The sequence below is a fragment of the Berghia stephanieae genome, chromosome 11 (assembly GCF_034508935.2).
Source record: "Berghia stephanieae isolate SIO BIC M18660-M18661 chromosome 11, UCSD_Bste_1.3, whole genome shotgun sequence".
Classification (NCBI taxonomy): Eukaryota; Metazoa; Mollusca; class Gastropoda; order Nudibranchia; family Aeolidiidae; genus Berghia; species Berghia stephanieae.
The window spans coordinates 31,998,342-32,021,117 of NC_088370.1; the positions used below are offsets into that span (position 1 = coordinate 31,998,342).

At 36.3% G+C, this 22,776-nt stretch overlaps 2 protein-coding genes across 10 annotated transcripts in view; both read left to right on the forward strand.

Annotated features, from left to right (window-relative positions):
* LOC144956633 (ras-related protein Rab-32-like) overlaps positions 1-22,776 on the forward strand; it is a 271,216-nt gene that overhangs the window by 80,428 nt on the left and 168,012 nt on the right. The gene's annotated exons all lie outside the window — the stretch shown is intronic.
* Positions 1,764-8,427, forward strand: LOC144956634 (ras-related protein Rab-32-like). Its single transcript, XM_078887272.1, has 4 exons — positions 1,764-1,866; positions 4,580-4,761; positions 5,825-5,968; positions 7,930-8,427. The coding sequence occupies exons 2-4, from the start codon at positions 4,600-4,602 to the stop codon at positions 8,041-8,043; spliced, it is 420 nt and encodes a 139-aa protein (XP_078743398.1). The 5' UTR covers positions 1,764-1,866; positions 4,580-4,599; the 3' UTR covers positions 8,044-8,427.

The following is a 22,776-nucleotide window of genomic DNA, read 5'->3' on the forward strand; positions in this document are numbered from 1 at the left end:
TTGGGTTTTTCTTTCTTTTTTTTTTTTTTTTTATTTGGGCTTTGAAGGGCAGGGCTTTTTGGGAGAAAGTAATTTTTTTTAAAGAATCATTTTAAGAAATTTGAATTCGTTGAAATGTTTTTTAAAGACTAATGTTTGGGTGTCCGGGGTTAAAGAATTTTTAGCCCAACGGGGACGTGAAAGTAAAACGACAAAAGGCGATAATGGGGGACTCCCCAAAAAAACAAACACCCGTTTTCAACGGTGGGTTTTCACAATTGATTGTTTTTTTTTTATTTATTTTTTAAAATTTTTTTTTTTTTTTATTAAAATGTTTTAAAATTTTTTATTCCGGGCCAAACGGGGGCGGAAAAAAGGAGCACTTTTTACAGATTTTTCAAAGAACGGGTGGAAGACCAGCTCATAAAACGTCGTCCATCATTTTTTAAAAACCTAAAAGGCCAGGTCTTTTTTTTTTTTCGTTTCGTCGCTTTGTCGGGTCGGTTTTCATTTGCTGTTTTTCATATTAACATTTTTTTACCCCTCAAATTTTTTCATCATGTTTTTTTTAAGGGGTTTCCCTTGGGGAAAAAATTTTTTAAAAAAAAAAAAAAAAAAAAAAAAAATTTTTTTAAAAAAAAAAAAAAAAAAAAAAAAAAAACCCCTTTTTTAAACTTCAAAAATTTTTTTCCTCAAAAATTTTTTCGGGTTTTTTTTGGGGGTTTGTTAAAAATTTAACCCTTTTTGGGGGGGGGGTGGGTTAAAAAAATTTTGGGTTTTTGGTGGGTGGGGGGGGGGGGGGGGGGGGGGGTTTGGGGGGGGGGTTTTTTTAGGGGGGGGGGGTTTTTTTTTTGTTTGGGGTTTTTGGGGGGGGGGGGGGGGGGTTTGGGGGGGGGGGGTTTTTTTTTGGGGGGGGGTTTTTTTTTGGGGGGGGGGGGGTAAGGTTTTTTTTTTTTTTGGGGTGGGGTTTTTTGGGGGCGGGGGGTTTGGGGGGGGGGGTTTGGGGGGATTCGGCCAACGAAAGTTGTTTAGGGTTTTTTTGGGGTGGGGGGGGTTTTTTTTTAAAAGGGTTTTTTTGGGGGGGGTGGGGGGGGGGGGGGGGGGGGGGTTTTTTGGGGGGGGGGAAAAAATGTGGGTTTTTGGTTGGGGGGGGTCCTTTTTGGGGTTTTTTTGGGGGGGGGGGGGGGGGGTTTGGGGGGGGGAGGGGGGTTGGGGGGGGGGGGGGGGGTGGGGGTTTTTTGGGGGGGGGGGGTTTTTTGGGGGGGTTTTTGGGGCGGGGGGGGGGTTGGGGGGGGGGGGTTGGCCCGGGTTTTGTTTGGGAAAAATTTTTTTTGGGGGGGGGGGGGGTTGGCCTTTAAAAGGTTGTCTTTGTCTGAAAGAATTGTATTCGTCTAACAGGCGTGATGTCCCGTCCTAATTTTAAATTTTTTGCTTTTGGGAAGGGCCTTGTAAAGCGTTTGAGCCGTTTTTTGTATTCTTAAAACAAAAGTCAGATTTGCCCCTTATTGCTGAGTGTTGGGTTTTAAAGTGTATGATTTGACTTCATCAGATCTTTTTTTGCTTTTTCCCTCCGGTTTATGAGTGTTTCCTAAAACTGTTTTAAACCCAGACTAAAATGTCAAGGGTTAAAAATAGTTTTGGTGTTGGTCCTTTTATACTTCCGGTTGGCGTTATGACCTCTTGCAGGAAATATCTTACAAGTGTGCAGTATTGATTTCTTTTTTTTTTTTTTTTTTTTTTTTTTTTTTTTTTTTTTTTTTTTTAAAGCTTACACGCTGATCCATTCCTATTTTAATTTCAATCCCCAGATCGGAGTGGACTTTGCCCTTAAAGTATTAAATTGGGATGCCGACACCTTGATACGATTACAACTATGGGATATAGCAGGTGAGTTTCTGTTGGGAACAGTTCAGAGGAAGCCAGATATTTCCCTACAAGAACTTTTGTTGAACTTATTATCCCGTTTTTATATACAGGTTTAGTCATCTTCTGTAATAGTTCGGGGCATGGTCTTTCTCCAGGCAAAATCATTCTTGAGCAACAACCACTTTGCCCACAACGCTGAAAGGGGAGTCGATGATGCCATGCTTTTATGTTCATAGAATTTGTATGACTCTCTCGACATTCCTAAAGTATGTTAGAACCCTATTGATTGTCTTTCTTTTCCAGTGCTTTTAACACAATTCAACCACACTCGCCCATCCCAAAGTTATTACAATAAATTTTAACATGAAAATTATAATACGAATTCTTAAATATTTAATAAAAGGACCACCGTTTGTTTCTATCTAAAGCAAAAATGAAACATTCGATTTGTCTAAAATAATGACTAGCACAGGAGTTCCCCAAGGTACCATACTGACACCTTTTCTATTTTTTTTTTTCGATTTAAACAAACTACTCTTCGAGCGACTTTTGAAATATCAAATTAATAAGACATGCTGATGATACGGCAATTCAGGCCCTCATTTGAAAGGAGTGTGATATTGCAAATTATTATGAATCTATAACAGAATTTGTGGATTGGTGCAATAACAACCACCTCCTTTTAAATGTTAGATAAAAAATAGTAAATAAGAAATGATTTTTTTTTAGATCAAGCACAAACAAGCATCAAGAAATAATGATATAAAAAACGGAAAAGCTGAGCAAGTTAAAGAATACATGTACTTTGGCGTTGTATTTGATGATGAATTAGAATTGTCCATCTATCTATCCATTCATCCAGTCACCTATTCATCCACTCTTCCATCCATCCATCCATCCATCCACCCATCCCCATCCATCCATCACATCATCTCACCATCCCACACTCCACCCATCCATCCATCCATCCCCACCATCCCATCACATCATATCCATCTCACATCCATCATCCCCATCTCATCCATCCAATCCATCCACCATCCATCACCATCCAATCACCCATCCATCCACCATCCATCCATCATCCATCCATCCATCCACCATCATCCACCATCAATCCTCCACACCACCCATCCATCCATCCATCCATCCATCCATCCACCACCCACATCCACCCATCCCATCCATCCATCCAACCATCACCACCACCATCCATCCCTCCCATCCACATCCATCCCATCCATCCACTCCATCATCCACACCACCATCCACTTCATCCACCATCCACATCCATCCATCCATCCATCCATCCATCCCATCCACTCCATCCACACCTCCATCCATCCCATCCATCCATCAACCATCCATCCACCATCAACTCCATCCACCATCCATCCATCCATACCATCCATCCATCCATCCACCATCCACTCATCCATCCATCCATCCATCCACATCCATCCATCCATCCATCCATCCACACCATCATCCACCATCCACCCCTCCATCCATCCATCCATCCATCCATCCACCATCACATCCATCCATCCCATCCACCCACATCCTCATCCATCCACCATCACATCCATCCATCCATCCACATCCATCCACCATCCATCCATCCATCCATCACATCATCCACTCCACCATCCATCCATCCATCCACATCCATCCATCCATCCCCATCACCATCCATCCATCATCCATCCACCCATCCATCCATCCACCATCCACTCCATCTCCATCCCATCCATCCATCCCATCCATCCATCCATCCATACCACCCATCCATCCACCATCCATCCACCCATCCACCCATCCATCCATCCATCCATCCATCCATCCACCCATCCATCCATCCACCATCCATCCATCCATCCATCCACCCATCTCATCCACCATCCACCCATCCATCCCATCCATCACATACCATCCATCCATCCATCAATCCATCCATCCATCAATCCATCCACCATCCAATCCATCCATCATCATCCACCCATCCATCCATCCATCCATCCATCCACCCATCCATCCATCCATCCACCCATCCACCCATCCACCCTTCCATCCATCCATCCATCCATCCATCCATCCACTCATCCATCCACCCATCCACCCATCCACCCATCCATCCACCCATCCACCCACCCATCCACCCATCAATCCATCCATCCACCCATCCATCCATCCATCCACCCTTCCACCCATCCACCCTTCCATCCATCCATCAATCCATCCATCCATCCATCCATCCATCCATCAATCCATCCATCCATCAATCCATCCACCCATCCATCCATCCATCCATCAATCCATCCATCCATCCATCCACTCATCCATCCACCCATCCACCCATCCACCCACCCATCCATCCATCCATCCACCCTTCCATCCATCCTTCCCTCCATCCATCCATCCATCCCTCCCTCCCTCCCTCCCTCCCTCCATCCATCCCTCCCTCCCTCCCTCCATCCATCCATCCACCCTTCCATCCATCCACCCTTCCACCCATCCACCCATCCATCCACCCATCCATCCATCCATCCATCCATCCATCCACCCTTCCATCCATCCACCCTTCCACCCATCCATCCATCCATCCATCCACCCATCCATCCATCCACCCATCCATCCATCCATCCATCCACCCTTCCACCCATCCATCCATCCATCCATCCACCCATTCATCCATATAATATTCCCTCATGTCATATCTATATTTTATATTCAGGGCAAGAAAGATTTGGCAATATGACTAGAGTTTATTACAAAGAGGCCGTCGGCGCATGCGTGGTATTTGATGTCACGAGAGCATCCACATTTGAAGCGGTGACCAAATGGAAGAACGACCTTGATAGCAAAGTGCAGTTACCAGATGGGTCTCCTGTCCCTGTTGTTTTATTGGCCAATAAGGTATTTAAGAGGAATATTCAGAATCTTTGTTTTTTTTGTTTTTTTTGTTTTTTATCTTTTACTTTATATCAAAATGCAGCTGTTTTGTTTTGTTTTGTTTTTTGGACTACATATTTATTTACCTTGTATCATACATATCAGTTTACATGTATTTTTTCATGTTGTACTTGTTTCTATTTTTCAAATTTTACAAATTCAGATTTCTTTTTATGGTAGTGAGGTAATATTTATTATTAATGAACTCACTCGGCCCTAACACCGACTATATTCATTGTTTACCCAGGTTACTTTTACCCCATGCCTATTTATTACATTTTTCTGAGACAAATTATAGGCGTAGTGTCAAAGCGTATGCTTTTAATACTTACAAGTTAATGATAATTGAATAAAACTATATATGTACATGCTCCTTTTTAATACATTTTTCTCCAATTTTGAAAGCTAGCAAAAATCTCTCGGATTGAGTGAGTTAAAGTAAAGTATTGGTAGCTCGTAAGGCAAATCCTAACGAAATCTTTTGTAAATAATTAAGAGTCTAAGTTGCAGAATGTTTTTAAAATGATTTTTCATATTTTAATTGTTAAAATTTATAAATCAGGCTTTTTTCCACCTCGGCATCATTAGATACTATCGCCTGGGCATTCCATGAAATAACACTTTTTTCCACCTCGGCATCATTAGATACTATCGCCTGGGCATTCCATGAAATCAGGGTTTTTTCCACCTCGGCATTATTAGATACTATCGCCTGGGCATTCCATGAAATCACGCTTTTTTCCACCTCGGCATCATTAGATACTATCGTCTGGGCATTCCATGAAATCACGCTTTTTTCCACCTCGGCATCATTAGATACTATCGCCTGGGCATTCCATGAAGGAATATGTATATAATCCATCACATGGACACAGTGCAATGCATCAAACTATAGGACCACTTCCCCTTAACCAACCACCCGATGTGCTTTTTATTGTGCCACAGTAGGTATATTTACTTCATGATATAGCTTTTCATTTAAATTCCAATTTTTTTCTCCTCCTCCCCCCCCCCCCCCCCCTTCCAGTCTGACCTCCCCAAAGAAGGTTTAGTCAACAACACGTCTCAGATGGACGAATTCTGTAAAGAGAAAGGATTTGCTGGCTGGTACGAGACCTCTGCCAAAGAAAATATCAACATTGACGAAGCTGCCAGATTCCTTGTCACAAAGGTTTGACTTTAACTTTAACCCCCTTTTTTGTTTCTTTTTCTTTCTTTTTTTTTTCTTGATCATTTTCTTTTTAGAATTATATAATAGAATGTTAATGATTTAAAATTGGCGTTCCAAAAAAAAAAACTTTTATAAAGCAAAATATCCACTAAATGTTCTCAAAGCGCTTTACAAGAAGTCCCTGACCAACAGCAACATGTAACATGTAGAACGAAATATGTCGCATGTTAGGTGATATTACAATTTTTTTTTGTGTGACAGAGACAATGTTGTCAATGGCCAGAGTATGGTGAGGGAATGTGAGTAAAGAGCCTTTTCCAAGGACTCAACTATGCGCGTAGTGAGGCTCGAACCCAGGTCCTTCCAATCCGAAAGCAAGTGTCATACCACAAGACCACATAGCGCACTCTAACCTAATATTTTTTTATTTTTAAAAATTAGTTACTTAGAGCCATAAGGCCCATGGAGCTTGAGTTCATCCCAGTTTCTATAGCTTGAAACAGACAATAGCAATTGCTTGCTACCTTTTTGATAGGACACTAGTCTTTCGCAAAGTATTTTCCTCCAGGTTTAACAAATCAGGGACCCAATCACTGCTCGGTGGGCAGATAGAGGGGCCAGAGAAAAAAAAATCTCCAACTTTATCCGGGATTGATCTCATTCCCTTTGCATCTGAAACAAGTGCTCTAATAGCTGAGCTTTCAGGAGCCTCCAACTTTAACCTAAGATCATATCTTATAGTTTTCACCAAGAGAGATGTCACTGTGTTTATAGATAGTATGCGCTTGGCTGAGAAGCTCATAACATTGCCATCCGGAAGTATAACGGACCAACACACAAAACTCTGTGTAACCATGAACTTTTATAGTCAGGTTAATACAGTTCAGTGAGAATAATTCACAAACGCGGATGGCAAAATATAACAACAAAGGCTTGAGTGACGTCATCTTCGAACTATCTATAGTCTATTGATAAAATCTTCTATTAACCAGAATAAAAACGGCAGAATCTATGATTGAAAAGATATTCAGTCGGGTTGTACCCGGTCGATTATGCTAGAATGCAATGACTCATTACACAATTTTTAAATTAAATCCCCTAAAGCAAAATATATCAATAGTTTTAGCTCACTCAACCCTAACACCGACTATATCCGTAGTTTACTCGGGTTACTTTCACCCCATGCCTATTTATTACATTTTTCTGAGACAAATTATAGGCGTAGTATCAAAGCTAATGTTTTTAGTTTTTACATGTTAATCATAGTTGAATAAAACTATCTATGTACATGCTCTTTTTAATAATTTTTTTTCCAATTTTGAAAAGTACCAAAAATCTCTAGGATTGAGTGAGTTAAATCATTGTTAAAGCACTATCTTTTTACCATTACATTTTCATGTAACCCAACCTTACCTCCTACTCCTACACTTATGATAGACACAGACAAAACTGATACAATTTCATCATTTTGGTCAGAAAAAAATGAACTTTTCAATAGATTCACTTTTAATAAAAATTTTGGGTTTATGTGTTTGCTTATTTTTTTTAAAAACAATTACAGCAACTTGCATCTATCATATTATTTCTAAAAAATATTTTAAATATTTTTTCACATCATATCAAAATCGTTAAGGGTGACGTGGGTCAAAAGACCTTTAAATACCCTGTTGTTTTTGCAAATATAGATACATAATAATTAAAACAAACAGTTGGAGGAGGAGGAGAAGGACAGTTGAAGAGAAGATGAAAGGGCTGGAAAGACATGGAATGAGCTGAGCTGGCTGGCACAGGACAAAGATGCCTGGAGAAAACTTTTGTTGGCGCCTTATGTTCCACTAAGGAACCAAAAAGTAAATCTTTAATCTTTTCACCACAGACTTGGGTAATTTTTTCGGTAATCAAGTCTTCATTTTTATTTTTTTTGTTTTGTTTTTGTTTTTGTTTTTGTCTCGGTTTTACAGATTTTGGAGAAAGACAAGGCCATTCGATTAGGAGAGGAGGAGAGAGAAAACGACCGATTGGTGTTGGACTCGGATGAAATGAAAGCAAAAGAGAAGAAGAAAAATTGTTGTTGACGTCGTTAGTTAGCACCCCCTTCCCCAGCTTGTATTCATCATCATTATTACCTTCCTCATTGCCGTCATCTTCATCATCATCATTATTATCGTCATCTTCGTCACCGTTGTTGTTGTTGTTGGTAGTGTTGTCATCATTTATTCATCTCGTCCGTGGTCGTAGTTATAAATAAATTTATTATTTCCATTCATTATCTCTCAGTGGATTGTGCGTGAACATAGTAGACTGATAGTATGTGGATGGATGTCTGGGGTGGGTTTTTTTCTAGGCGAATTTCTCTTTCTAACTTTCTAATTTTGTCATCATATGGTTTGAATGTTGAACAGGTGTGTGTTTAATATTATGAGGGCGAAAGTTTGTAAAGGGGGAGAGGGTCCTTTTTATTAGGGGGTGGGGGGGGGTAGGAGGAGGCTGTTTGTTAGGGGATTTTTGAGTTTTGAGGGGGTTGAGAGGGGGGGGGGAGGGGGGAGTCGTTTTTTGTCCTCTAAATTTTGGCAGCATCTTTTCATTCTTTTGGATTGTTTTTCATTATTCAAATGCTTGAATAGTTGGAGATTTTTAAAAGTTACTTAACATTGATTTTTTCTTGTATCAAAATGTTTTAGTAAAGAGATATATAAACAAGAACTGTATAAGTAATAGAGCAAATCAAAGTCAAAATTAATGGTCAAAATTGTAGAAGCATCGGTAGAAATATTATGGCAAACAACAACGACAACAACAACATCAACAAGAAAATCGCCATCAGCAACAACTACACCGAAAGGAAACCACAATGAAAACCGCAGCAACAATGAATAACTTATCTATGAAATGTTGAACCACTGAAATAAAATATGGTGGAATATTTGTGTTGCTGTTGTTGTTGTTGTTGTTGTTGTTATTGTTGTTGTTGCCAGTTTGTTTGTTTAATTGTATTTTTTCATGGGGTTTTTGTTTCTTTCCTTTTAAATTTTATTTTCCTTTTTATTTGGAAGTATAACGGAATGATTGGAAGACATAAGAAAAGTTTTATTTTCTCTTGTTGATTTTTTGTGTATGCTTTGGGATTTGATATGATGTGTGCCCTGTGGTTGATGCTTTGTGAATAATAATGCGTGTATTCTTTATGATGATTAAGGAATGAAGTTCACATATAGCCGTTTTATTGAATTGCATTTCTGAATGTTTGAACCTAAATAAGGATTGGACAACGAATTTTTGTTATTTTTTCTATATATTTATTTTTTTGAAGGTCCTATGATCAAAAGATCACTTTTCTGAAAGATAGAGATTCATATGAATATAATGATATATTACGCAAGCAGGGATTTCTTTTTTTAAACGTATTGTTTTCATTTGAAATTATTAATTTATTAAATATTTATTCGATCATTTTCAACATTGGAGCAAATTCGTTTGTTACGAAAGATTCACTCTCATACTACAAATTTGTGATTTACTGAGTGTCATATAACTCTAACATATCTTTGTTAAAATCAATTTCCTGATTCCAACTATCAAAGGGACCATTCGTTAAAATTTTCTCTAAGGCCTTTGATATGAGTTCAAATTTCAACGACAACATTTTTGGCAAAGAAAATAAAGAAAAATAGCACCAAGATTACATTTAAATGTTCAAAACTCGTAAAATAAGAAAACAAACCGACAACAACAGAGAAAAAAAAATATTCAACTCTTTTGAAATGTTTTAAAACACGTTTGACAAATGTTATTATTGCCTTTTAAGCTAAATCATGCTGAGACCACAAAACATGAATTATTGGAATACTCTTGTTTGTGGTTTCTTTGACGATAAACAAGGTTGGATGTTCAGCCGTATAGCGAAGATCAATACGAAGCAGGTTGTGAGTGGGTTTAAATTTAGATGTGTCGGCGCTTGTTAAAAAGATTTTGACCAATTGTAGAGAAAATGGTTTTGAGTATTGTGTGTCATTATTTAAATTATTCTTCATAGATATCGAATTTGTTTAATGAGATCAATTGGCTGTTTTGTTTTTTTTTAATTCAAATTTATCATTAACTTGTCAATTTTATACATATTATATCAGTTGATGTATTTGTAAAACTTGTAATTTGATATTCTATTAATAGATATATATTTTTTTAATCATCTGTACATTTATTCAAGTATTTTATTTGGTTTGCTTAACTGTTGAAGGTTTCTCTACGAAACATTGGACAGAAGTATACAGTGATGATTTGATTTCAAAAGATTCAAGATTGATGATTGTGGTGACTGCATGAGTTAAGCTGTATGTGCTGAAATATTTTTCATTGTATGTTCTATTATCGTTTTGTAAGTATCCATCTAGTTCATCATCACGAAGATATAGAAAATAAAGTAGTTAAACCTCTCTCTTTGCCACCTAGAAAAGTGTAGCGTATCCTTTTGTTTCATATCCCGGTCTAGAGCATGGGCATAAAGGGTTCTTTATGGCTCAGTTGATAGAGCACTCGTCTCTTAAGCAAAGAGACAGATATCGGTCCTGGTTGTGGTTGAAGATATTTATGACCCCTCTCCATCCGCTCAGCTTTGATTTTGTAGCTGGATTTATTTTATATGATGGAAGGCACTTTGCAATAGATGAGTATCCTATGGTAGCAAGCAACTGGACTATTAGGATCCCCCTTTTTTATATAGATGAAGACCGGGTTATTGTTTGGTTTCACCTGGACTAGTGGGTGATCCAGCATGATAAAATAAATTTCTTGGTCACCGTTGTTTTTTTTTTGTTTTTTTTCAATAAGAATTCATTCATTTTTATCTTACTATTTCTTCAAGTCCTTTTAATTGTACATCTAGAATGTCTTTACTATCCATTTTTGTTTCCTTTTTACTGGTGCTGATATGACCTAAATGTGTTGCAAGCGCCGTAAAACCCTTAAAAACAAAAATAACAACAAAAAAAAATCACTTTTCTCATTGATTTGTAAGAAAATGGAAAGTTAGTCAAGCTGGTGAGTCGACTGTATATGGAGCAAATTTTAAATATGGGACATTCCTAAACATTCCACTTGTATGTGTATCATTACTATTGAGTAAATCTTAATTCTTTATACTGTATCACTCGTTATCTCTTGTTATAAATTTACTCATTTTGTAAAATCTACTTACTTATATTTCCTATTTATTTAAACCAGACGCTGTCATTGAACATTCCTTCTTATTAAATTATTGGAGTTTGATATCAATAAATTTTTTGTTAACAATTTTGGGTATATATATGTATTTTTTACACTATTTTTCTACACATTTCAAACCAATTTCTTCCTTATACGTGGCCATCCTCTCAAAATGGTATTATGTGGGGGTTTGTTTAGATAGTGAAAATTTAATTCATAGCCAGAAATATGAGACTTCTGTCAACTGTTCTGTTCTTTTTAAAGAATGGATATAGAAAGCATGAAGTTGACGCCATTCGGCTTTTTATCATCATTTTAGACAGCCGGATAGTGATAAGTTCTCACTAAATTTTATCAGTCCGACCATAAACGTTAAGGTTACACACAGTTTTGTGTGTTTTTATATTTAAATGGCTGGTAGATGTAGTGTGTGTTTAACCTTAATGCATAGCATCAATAAATTCAATTGAGGAACAAAAAGGCTGAAATGTCATATCTCTGACCTATTTTAACATTAAATTCACCTATTTTTTTTTTTTACTCATCTGGGTTCACCCCGCCCAACATTTTACCATTTTGGGATGGTCTGTCACATATTGTAACGAATTACCATTCCATACTTGTATATCATCGAATTGTTTTCTAGTGTATTTATTTCATGCCTTTACTGCAGAACTGCTGAACATGGACGTGACGAAACATACCGATTGGGTTAATCTTGTGTTTTAAAAAACTGGCTTATTTTTGTTCGCATCTGCAGACGGTTGCATCTTCAGACGATTATTACGGGACCAATTTTGATCACTTATGGTTCAAAAGACTTGTTCCGATCTTGCTTTTTTTTGTCTTGGGATGAGATTACTTAGGATTTGCCCTGACCCTGGCGGGATACCCTAACTGGGACGGAAACAATCAAATGTATAGTTATAGTTTTAGGAGATGATGTTTTTTTCTTTGTAAATCATCTCTCGGTTGTGTACTGTTATTTTTTTATTTTTTTTTGAACATATGATTTGTAAATTTTAAGGTGATCTCAAACTAAGTACCCTGTTATTGTGCTCTTGGAATCTACATCTATTTCCTATTTGAACCATTCCCTTTTGTCTTACTTTTTCCTCGTCTTTAGAATTGTACATGTAGAATGTTTTTTTTTACTATCCAAAATTTCTTCCTTTTTACTGGCGTTCATATGACCTAACTGTGTTGCAAGCGCCGTAAAACCCTTAAACACAAACAAAAACAAAAGGATTATGCCGGGATGAACCTGACACCCAGAAAATTGCAATTTATCTCTAATAAACTGCATTCTGGTTTATTTGTATTCTCAAAGTAAAAGAAATATAGATATTTTCATAATTGCGACCATTTTCACATCAACTTTTATTCACTTCAGCGAATTATACAGTGGAGCCCGCTTAAGATAAACTCCTTGGGACCTTAAAAAAATATTTTAGCTACGGCGTAATCTAAACAATATTTCTCTTATCCATTTTCAAGGGAAATAACCTTTCAATTCAAAATGAGTGATGGGTAAAAAGTCCAGTAGCCTCCCCTGTGCATTAAAAAATCTCGTGCGTGACTCTCCATCAATATGGTTCAGGCATAGTCTTGTCATGGGGCCGGGAGGGGGGGGGGTACATTGAGGTAGGAGCTAGAAAGCCACAGTAGGTAGTTTGCGCTTGGCTAAGAAACTCACAATATTGCCATGCGAAAATATAGTGGACCAATAGGTACACAAAACTATGTAAGCTTAAACATTTAAAGTCTGGTTAATACAGTTTAGTGACAACTATTCCTAAACGTGGATGGCAAAAAACAATCACAAAGACCAGAGTGACGCCAACTTCATTCTATCTATAGACCAAATTGGAGTTATTTGAACCAGACTTTGTTATTTGGCTTATTTGTATATGGGAGAAAAAAAAAACAAAAAACCCATAGTGGACAGGGGGGTACATACTGTGTCTTCTATCCCCCTATTTCTGTTTTCCAACATGCTTTCTGTCTCTGTCTTGGAATGAGATTACTTGGTTTTGTCCTTGACCTGGTCGGAGTCCTGGCTGGGAGGGAAACAGTCAAATGCATAGTTATTTTTTTGGGTGATATTTTTTTTCCTTGTAAATCATCTCTCTGTTATGTATTATTATTATATTTATTTTGAATGTATAATGTAAGCATTTGAGTGTATTCCTCTTTGTTGGATTTTGTGCATGTGTCCGGATGAGACATGTAGGTGATCTCAAACTAAGTACATTGGTGGTATGCTCTTGGATTCTACATCTGATCCCTATTTGTTCCCAGTTCCCCTTTGTCTTACTTTCTCTTGGCTGCTTTAATTGTAATATTCTAGAACTTTTTACTATCCCATTTTCTTCCTTTTTACTGGCGCTGATATAAGCTAAATGTGTTGCAAGCGCCGTAAAACCCTTAAAAACAAACAAACAAACAAAAAACATGGCTGATGAACAGTTTATTTTTAAACAAGATTTTATCTTAAGCTAGTTGATTCTTATTTGGACTCCACGGTATATTTGTGTATGTCTTGTCTTTGTAAAGCAGGTCGCATTGCATGCATATCAAATGATTGGTTCAGATTATTTATGATGAAATATCATGCACGTTACTATTGTAACTGTATCATGAATTATTATGGAAGTCTTTCATTGCAAGCTCATCCACATAACTGGGGTTTTGTTTTGTTTTTTTTTTGTCTCTTTTAATTCACTATTTTTATTTTTTTTTTAATTTTATTTTGGGTATTTCTATGTCCTAAAAAAAACCCACACTTTCTCTATAATAGGATTTGAACACAGAAATTAAACGCTTTTAGCCTGGATTTCGGTGCCTTGCTCAATTTGACTAGGAATTAATTTTCCAGAAATGTTGAAAGTACATTGATATGATATGATGATATGAATTATGGTTTAATTTTTATTTATCTTCTTATTTTTATTTTTGCAAATGCTGTGTGTAAATTTCCTTAAGGGGCGGTTTGGGTCTAATTATTAGGAAAATCCTTCGAAAAATTGATTTTGAGATTTTGGTGGAAATTGATATTTTATTATTCTTCTTCTTCTAGGTTCCATGCCTGGTCCAGGCTTCGGATACTGCATGAATTATCTCTCTCCATTCCTCCCTGTCTCTTGCTTTTTCAAACAGCTCTTGGATTGTTAGGTTGGTGAAGCCCTTCAGTTGGTCTATGAGTGTTTTTCTTTGTCTCCCCCGGGCGCGTTTACCAGGTATTTTTCCACAACTTGCCAGGTATTCATTCTTATCTTTCCTTACTATGTGTCCGAAAAAGGATAGTTGTCGATCCACTATTAAGGGCATTAGTTTCCTTTGTTGGTATGTTTGTTTTAGCACTTCTTCGTTCGTTTTGTGTGCAGTATACGATATTCTCTGCATCCTTCTCAAGCACCACATTTCAAAAGCTTCAATGTTCTTTTGTGTTTCTGCATTTGTAGTCCAGCTTTCGCATCCGTATAACAAGATTGGCCACACGTAGCACTTCAAGACTCGGAATCTAATCCCGAACGACATCTGTTTGTTTTTCAAAATGTTTCCCAGGTCCATGAAGGCCTGTTTGGCTTGAGTTATTCTTGCTCGTATGTCTCGGTTACATCTTCCATCTGTTGTCACTATTGAACCTAGGTATTTAAAACTTTCTACGTTGGTAAGTTGCTCGCCGTGAATCGTTATATTGCAGGTGTTGTTGTTTTCGGGGTTTTTCTGTATTACCATGCATTCCGTTTTGGTGATATTCACTTCCATTCCCTTGGCTTCACTATCTACTACCACTTTGTCAACAATCTTTTGAAGTTGGATTTCTGATGTTGCAATGAGTACCGTATCGTCTGCGTATCTTATATTATTTATGTTGTGACCTCCTACTTTTATTCCCTCCATATTATTTATGCCCTCATGATTGTTTCTTGGTATAGATTAAACAGATCTGGTGAGGCAACACACCCTTGACGGACTCCTTTCTTAATAGGAATGGAATTTCCTGTAGAGTTTCCGATTTTGATAGATGCCTGCTGGGTGTAGTATAATGTTTGCATGAGTCTGAGGTCTTTCTCATCAGCGCCAATGGAGTGCAGTTGTTTTAGTATTTCTTCGTGGCGTACTCTATCAAAAGCTTTTTTGTAGTCGACAAAACAGAGGTATAGTGGGGTCTGAACCTGTATAGCTCTTTCACTTAAAACACGGAGGAGGTATATTGCGTTCCTTGTCCCTCTGTCAGGTTGGAATCCATATTGTTCTTCTGCGATTTCGGGGTTAATCTTATTCCTTAGCCTGTTGATAATTATACGCAACAGTATTTTGTTGATGTGGCTTATTAAACTTATAGTTCTAAAATTTTCGCATCTGACTGCACCTGCTTTCTTTGGTATTGCTATGAAAATAGAGTTACAGAGATCTTCTGGAATTTTCCCAGTATTGTATATATTGTTGAATAATATGTGAAGTTCATCAATTGCTAGATCTCCTAGGCTTTTTAATACCTCTACAGATATTTCATCAGGGCCTGTTGCTTTACCATCCCTCATTCGTTCCATGGCATGTTCAATTTCACTTTTGGTGATGTTTGGTCCGCTTAATGGTTCTTTGAATTTCAGTGGTGGTTCATTTCTATTTGGATCATTGTACAGTTCGCCTATGTATTCTACCCATCGGCTTTCTATATGTTGTTCTTCAAATAGCAGTTCCCCTTGTTTGTTTTGGATACAACTTCCTGCTGCTTTGCTTTTCCTTTTCCCTGATAGTTCTTTTATTCTTTGGTGAGCTTGTTGGGGGTTGGGTTTGTATTCTTTTTCGATTTCGCAGCATTTCCAGTCTAGATAGTTCTCGTGTGCCTCGATGCATTTGGATTTAATGTGGTTGTTCAATGTTTGGTATTCTGCAGACCCTCTGTTGCATTTTCGTCTTTCTTCAAATAGGTTTAGAATTTCATTTGTCATCCATTCCTTTTTGCTGTTTATTTGAGCTATTGGTAAATGCTTTTCTGCAGTTGCTTTGACACACTTTTGGAATATATCAGATATTTTATTACCTTAGAAATAATATAATTGAAGTCCAAATTCTTAAAGTAGACACTATAAAGGCACGAAAAACACAGTCGAAAATGGTACAGATAGTAGGAAAAATGTGAAAAACGGGAAGATATTTTGCTATTTTCTCAAAATGTCATATTTCTAAGGGTATGGGATACTGTGTCAAACGTTTCTCAGAATCTATTCAATGAAATTGTCTGAAAATTTCCACAGTTATCACAGAGATAATGTATTGTGTCACCATGGAGATATTTTTTTGATAAGATATGTGAATTTTGAATTATAATCCTAATTCTGAATTTTTAACATCAATTTGGTCATAGTATTTTGATTCTCAACTTTGTAATGCTCTAATAAAAATTCCATAAGCTAAAGCCGTAAAATCTCTCTATGGTGACACACTATGGTACAATGTTGACAAGAGGGAAGAATAGAGGTCATTCCTTCATTAGTTTTGCCACGAGATTGTTATATTTTTTGATGTCAGGCCCCCAAATTAGGTCGTAAAATGGGTATCAACACAGATAATTAAAATTTTTCACCAAAAATGTTGTTTTTAACCTATAATGACGATACAGAATGATTAAAACCGCCCAATATTGGTAATTAATTTTTTTTTTTGAAAAGACCCAAACCGCCCCTTAAATCCAACAGAAATCCAATACACAAAAGTATTAAAAACGTTGTAAGAACTTTGTAAGTGGTAAAACAGAGATATATCTGAGATATTAACTATGTAATCACAAACCAATATGCGGTTCCTTATAAATATTTTTTTTTGTGACTCCCAACGAAAATGAAAGTTTGTTTTTGGTATACTTATTTTCAAACCATAAAATAACGTTTTATATCTTCTTATGCCTATAATTTTTTCTTTCTCATTGTTTCATGTCAATGTCCTGTAGCCTAATTCTGAGTGGGGTTCCTGATCTCCCATGCTGGGTAGGGAGGTACTTAGTATCTCTTCTTTCCCCCTATATCTGTTTTCCAATTGCTTTCCTTCTGTGTCTTGGAATGGGATTACTTAGCTTTGTCCCAGCCCTGGCTGGAGTCCTTGACTGGGAGGGAATCAGTCAAATTTATAGTTATAGTTTCGGTAGATGATATTTTTTTTCCTTTTAAATCATCCTTTTTCTTCTTTTTACTGGCGCTGATATGACCTAAATGTGTCGCAAGTGTAAAAAAAGAAAAACGCTTAAAAACAAACAAAACAACTGCCCTGTAATAAGATAATAGGCAACTTAATGCCCTAAAATTGTCGTAAGTTTTTGGGGTTTTTTTTGTTTGTTTGTTTTGTTTTAATCTGAAATTTATCATTTTTGTAAGCCGTGGACACTAATGGCTTGCGAATGCTAATGGGTGGGGTTCTTGTTCTTTAGGTAAAGTTTTCAATATTGTTTTTCTAATAGTTTTTTTTTTTTAATCGAATTCTTTACATCTAGCTTTGTGGCCATGAAGATAATGACAACCCTTTTTTTTTTTTTTTTGCAATGTTCCCATTTGTTTTCATTTTATCTAACTGCCACCCGTGGAATGTATGTGACTGTTTCTTCATGTTTCAACTTCATAATTTTACAGTATATCTTATTATATTTGTAAATTTCATAACGTTCTGTTACATAATACAACTTTGTAATTTTGCATTATCATATTGTATGTGTAATTTCCCATAGTATTTTGCTACATTTTACAACTTTGTTATTTTACAGTATCATATTGTACGAGTCAATGAATGGTTAGAGTAAGGTACAGTTAGTGGAGAACGTTGTGTTAAAGGGACCTGAAAAAAAAAAAACAACAACAACAAGCGTCCTCGTTTATTATAGACAGAGAGAGTGAGGAGGGGGCGAGGTGGCCATCTGGTTAAGGCATTGCACTGTGATTAGGAAGGTCCCGGGTTCGAAGGTCCCACTTCATGTACTTTTTCCTTGGGCAAGATTATTAACCCTCAATTTGATCACTTTGGACAACATGGATGATTCCTGTTGACATCAGACAACTTGTTTGGTGTGTTATCTATACTCCCTTATGAAATGCCTAAGCGACAGTATCTAATGATGCTGTGGCAGAAGAGCATATTCTTTTAAATATTGAGAGAGTTGAGGAACAGGACCAAGAAAAATCATCGGCCTACACGGACATCAACTTGTGCAGCTTCGAGTTAACAGTTAACCATCGCCTAGTGTAGTTTGAATTTTACTATGTTCCCTTTCATGTTTCATGAACGAATTTGCACGAGTTATGATTTTGAGAATATGATCGTGTAGTGAGAGAAGTAGACGTGTTGTGTCTGTGTGCCTATATTCTAACTGAAGAGATAAATGGAAGTTTTTTTTTTCTAGAAAATTCTTCCGTTTCAAAATGTTTCAAAACCAGCTCTTGCATTGGAGAAATTGTGCATTTTTTTTCTCTCCCAATGTCGTTATATATTGGCTCAAATATGACCTTGAAATGTTGCAATTGCTGTAAAGTTAAAGCTCCCAAATACAACGTACTGTGTAATTCATCACAGACAAAACAGGTATATATATATATATATATATATATATTATATATATATATATATATATATATATATATATATACTCTATTATTTATTTAGTTAGTTTGTTTTATTTTTTTTTCTATTAATAATATTGAATTGTTTGCTCATTAACTTGTATATTTTATGAGGTTCAGATTGCTGTAGAATTGCTTTTTTGAAAGTTTAAAAAAAAAAATTAATAAATAAAAACTTAAGTGTAAAATGGGGTGAAAAGAGACACAAGATCATTCCACAAGTTAACTATAGCATTTTGTGCTTATTACGAATTACTTTCATTTTATAATGAAAAACTGCTGCTACTTCTATTATTATTATTATTATTATTATTATTATTATTATTATTATTATTATTATTATTATTATTATTATTATTATTATTATTATTTTCATCATCACCATTATTGGGATTGCTATTGTTCTGGTTTTCTTAGGTTTTTTATTTTTTTATTTCTAATTTTTCCACTAATATTCTGCTATATTTATTCCAGTTTATTACTATTTAATTAATAAATGCTTATTCCTTTCTCTTAAAAATTTAAAAAAAAAAAATAATGCAAAAATAAAAAATCAAACAAAAATGCAAGTGTGATAATTTTGAAGTGGTGTGTGCTGACCCCTTCTTCAAAAGTAGGCCTTAGAGTGCAATTTCTTTGTGAACAGGGATGGAAGCAATACATTGATCCTTATATATGTATGATACAGTGTGTTGTCGGGCGCTCGTGTGTTATTGTGTACGTGTGTGTCCCATGTGTATGGGCGTGTGGTGTGTATACGTTGACACATGCTTGTGTGTTGACGAATTATTATAAAATTTATGTCATATGCTTCATATTATTATTATTATTATTATTATATTATATTATTTATAAATTAACTAAGCATTATTCCATAATAATATTATTATTATCATGCAGCGTTGGTTTGGCGGATCGGATTAGATCGAATCGGATCTCCTGCTCGTTCAATTTCATTTCTCCCTTGATTTATCTCTAGCTCGTTATCTGTTCGGATCGTAGTAGAAGAGAAGCTTTCGTCATTCCCAAGAACAACTGGCAACCCACCTCAGCTGTCACACGAAACACCTGACAAACAAAAAAATAATGCAGCCATCTTTAAAAAAAAGAGAGAGAGAGAGAGAAAGAAACAAAAGCAAAACAATGATGACAATTAAAATTCAACAAATACAACTAAAAATGAATGGATTTTGATTAGACTATTTTTTGTCTTTCTTTTTCTTTTCTTCTTTTTTAAAATTTATTATTTTGTTGGTACAAAAATAAAAGTTGTAGAGTTAAAGGGATAAAGAGAGATCCAATTGTTTTGTTTTGCTTTCGGTTTTCTGTTGACTGGATTGGGCAATGTGGACGACAGCTGAGATGAGAGTCAGAGAAATGACATAAGAAAGTACTTTAACTTTATTGATAGAACATTTTTCATGAGAAGAGCATTTTGCAAAAGTAAAAGAATTGTAAGAAAAAAAAAAACACTTCACTCAGTGACTATATCAGAGGAAAAAGTTTTGTTGAAAGAATTTTAACAAAAGCATTTTGTTCAGAGAAATGTCATGAGAGAAGGGTTTTTTTCGGGTTTTTAAAAAAATTATTAATAGAGGATGTCATGAGAAAAACATTTTGTTGAGAAAATATCATGAGAGAAGTACTTTATTGATAGAATTATATGCTACGAGAAAAGCAATACGTACTGTATGTTCAAAGAAACTGTGAATAAAGCAATATGTTGAGAGAAAATGAAACGAGAGATAAACAATAAACATGGAAATCGTCACTGTTTAATTTTGTTCGGAGTATGTTTGTATTGATGTTTTAATACATCCATGAAATTGATTAAACTGCAATGTCTCCTCCATGTTCATTGCGCTTCCCAATGCTTTATTTATTTGTTCAGCAGCCCATACGATAGAACCACATTGCAATGTATACACAGTAACGTCAACCAGGGCGACTTAAGTCACCCAGGGTAAATGAGCTTTTATATAGCACAATATCCACTAAATATGCTCAAAGCGCTTTACAACGGGTCCATGACCAGCAGCAACACTTAACATGTAGGATGAGACATGCCACATGTTGGGCGATATTGCAATTTTTTTTCGGATAGAGACAACGCTGTTAACGGCCAGGTACTCATTTTACACCCGAATATGGTGAGAAAATGTGAGTAAATAGCCTTTTCCAAGGACTCAACTATGCACCGAGTGAGGCTCGAACCCAAGACCTTCCGATCCGAAAGCGAGTGTCATACCACAAGACCACATAGCCGCATTGAAATAAAGATTGCTTATTTAATTTTAAAAGTTAAAGTAACGGGGTACACACTTTCTAGTTTGAATGAAAACACTACACACTAGGCAAATAGGTACATAAATGATGACATTGACCTATTGACAACTGAAATTCTAATGCATCAGCAACTGCATTGTTGGCAACTTCTTTAATAAAAAAAATAAAAAAATTGATAATGATATTGTTAAAGCGTCACAGACTGGGTGGGGATCCTGACCTCCCATTGTGGGCAGGGAGGTACATGCTCTGTCTTCTATCCCCCCATACCCGTTTCCCAATTGTTTCCTGTCATTGTCTTGGAATGAGATTACTTAGTTTTGTCCTGATCCTTGCCGGAGCTCCTTGGCTGGGAGGGAAACAGTCGAATGTATAGTTATAGTTTTGGGAGATGATATTTTTTTCCTTGTAAATCATCTCTCTGTTATACATTGTGTTATGTTTAGTTTACATATTATATTATATAATTGGTAAACATTTGAGTGTATTCCTCTTAGTTGGGACCTGTGCTTGTGTCTGGATGAGACTTTTAGGTGATCTCAAACTAAGTACATTGGTGGTTTGCTCTTGGAATCTACATCTGATCCCTATTTGTTCTCAGTTCCCCTATGTCTTACTTTTTCTTGGGTGCTTTAATTGTAATTTTATAACTCTTTACTGTCCCATTTTCTTCCTTTTTACTGGCGCTGATATAACCTAAATGTGTTGCAAGCGCCGTAAAACCCTTAAAAACAAACAAACAAAACAAAGCGTCACAGACTCAATTGTCATGAACAGGGGAGGCCACTGTACTTTTACACATCACTCATTTTAAATTGAAAGATTTTTTCCCTTGAAAATGGATACGATAAACCTTGAGACTAAACTTTTTCTTATTTCTGGTCCCAAGGAGTTTATATATTTTGAACCGATAATTTTAGATTAATTATCATGAAACCCATGCAAAGTCTTTGTTTTTAATGGTTTAACGGCACGTGTGAAACGTGAAGGTTTTTTCAGCGCAAGAAAATTGATAGCCAGAAAATTCTACATTTACTCGTGCAATTCAAAGTAAATGAGAAAATGTAATACAAATACAAAGGGCATAGCTGCCAACCCACCAAGCTTATTAAGAGGGAGTTTTGGTCAGAAAATCGGGGAGATTCAGAAAAAAATCAGGGAGATACATAAATGTATAAATAACATTTCAAAAGAAAAAAAGACTTACCTGTTATTGTTATAACATAAGTAGATTAAAAATGCTCCTTCATAGTATATGTAGTGAATTGTAGTTGTAGTAGAGACTGACAGCCTATCAGGTTTCTCTTGGGGAATGGTTCAAATAGAGTGTACTTAGTTTGAGATCATCTAAATGCATCATTCTGGCACAAGCACAAGTCCCCACTAGGAGGAACAAACTCCCATGTTTACAAATCATATATGTAGAAAAAACATACATTGCATAACAGAGAGATCATTTACAAGACAAAAAATATCATCTCCCAAAACTCTACCTATACATTTGACTGCTTCCCTCCCAGTCAGGGACTCCGACCAGGGCTAGGACAAAACTAAGTAATCCCATTCCAAGACAAAGACAGAGAGCAATTCGGAAAACAAAATAGGGGATAGGCAGTTCAGTAAGTAACCTCCTGCCCACTATGGGAGGTCAGGAACCCCACCGTACAAAATCTCCATGCCATCATTTACCCTGTCTGGATGCAGAGA

Bases quoted from the DNA above. Each gene is read 5' to 3' on its own strand.
- LOC144956634 (XM_078887272.1), top strand. From the start codon at position 4,600: ATGACTAGAGTTTATTACAAAGAGGCCGTCGGCGCATGCGTGGTATTT. The intron at 4,762-5,824 runs GTATTTAAGAGG...CCCCCCTTCCAG, and splicing joins TTGTTTTATTGGCCAATAAG to TCTGACCTCCCCAAAGAAGG. The intron at 5,969-7,929 runs GTTTGACTTTAA...TCGGTTTTACAG, and splicing joins CCAGATTCCTTGTCACAAAG to ATTTTGGAGAAAGACAAGGC.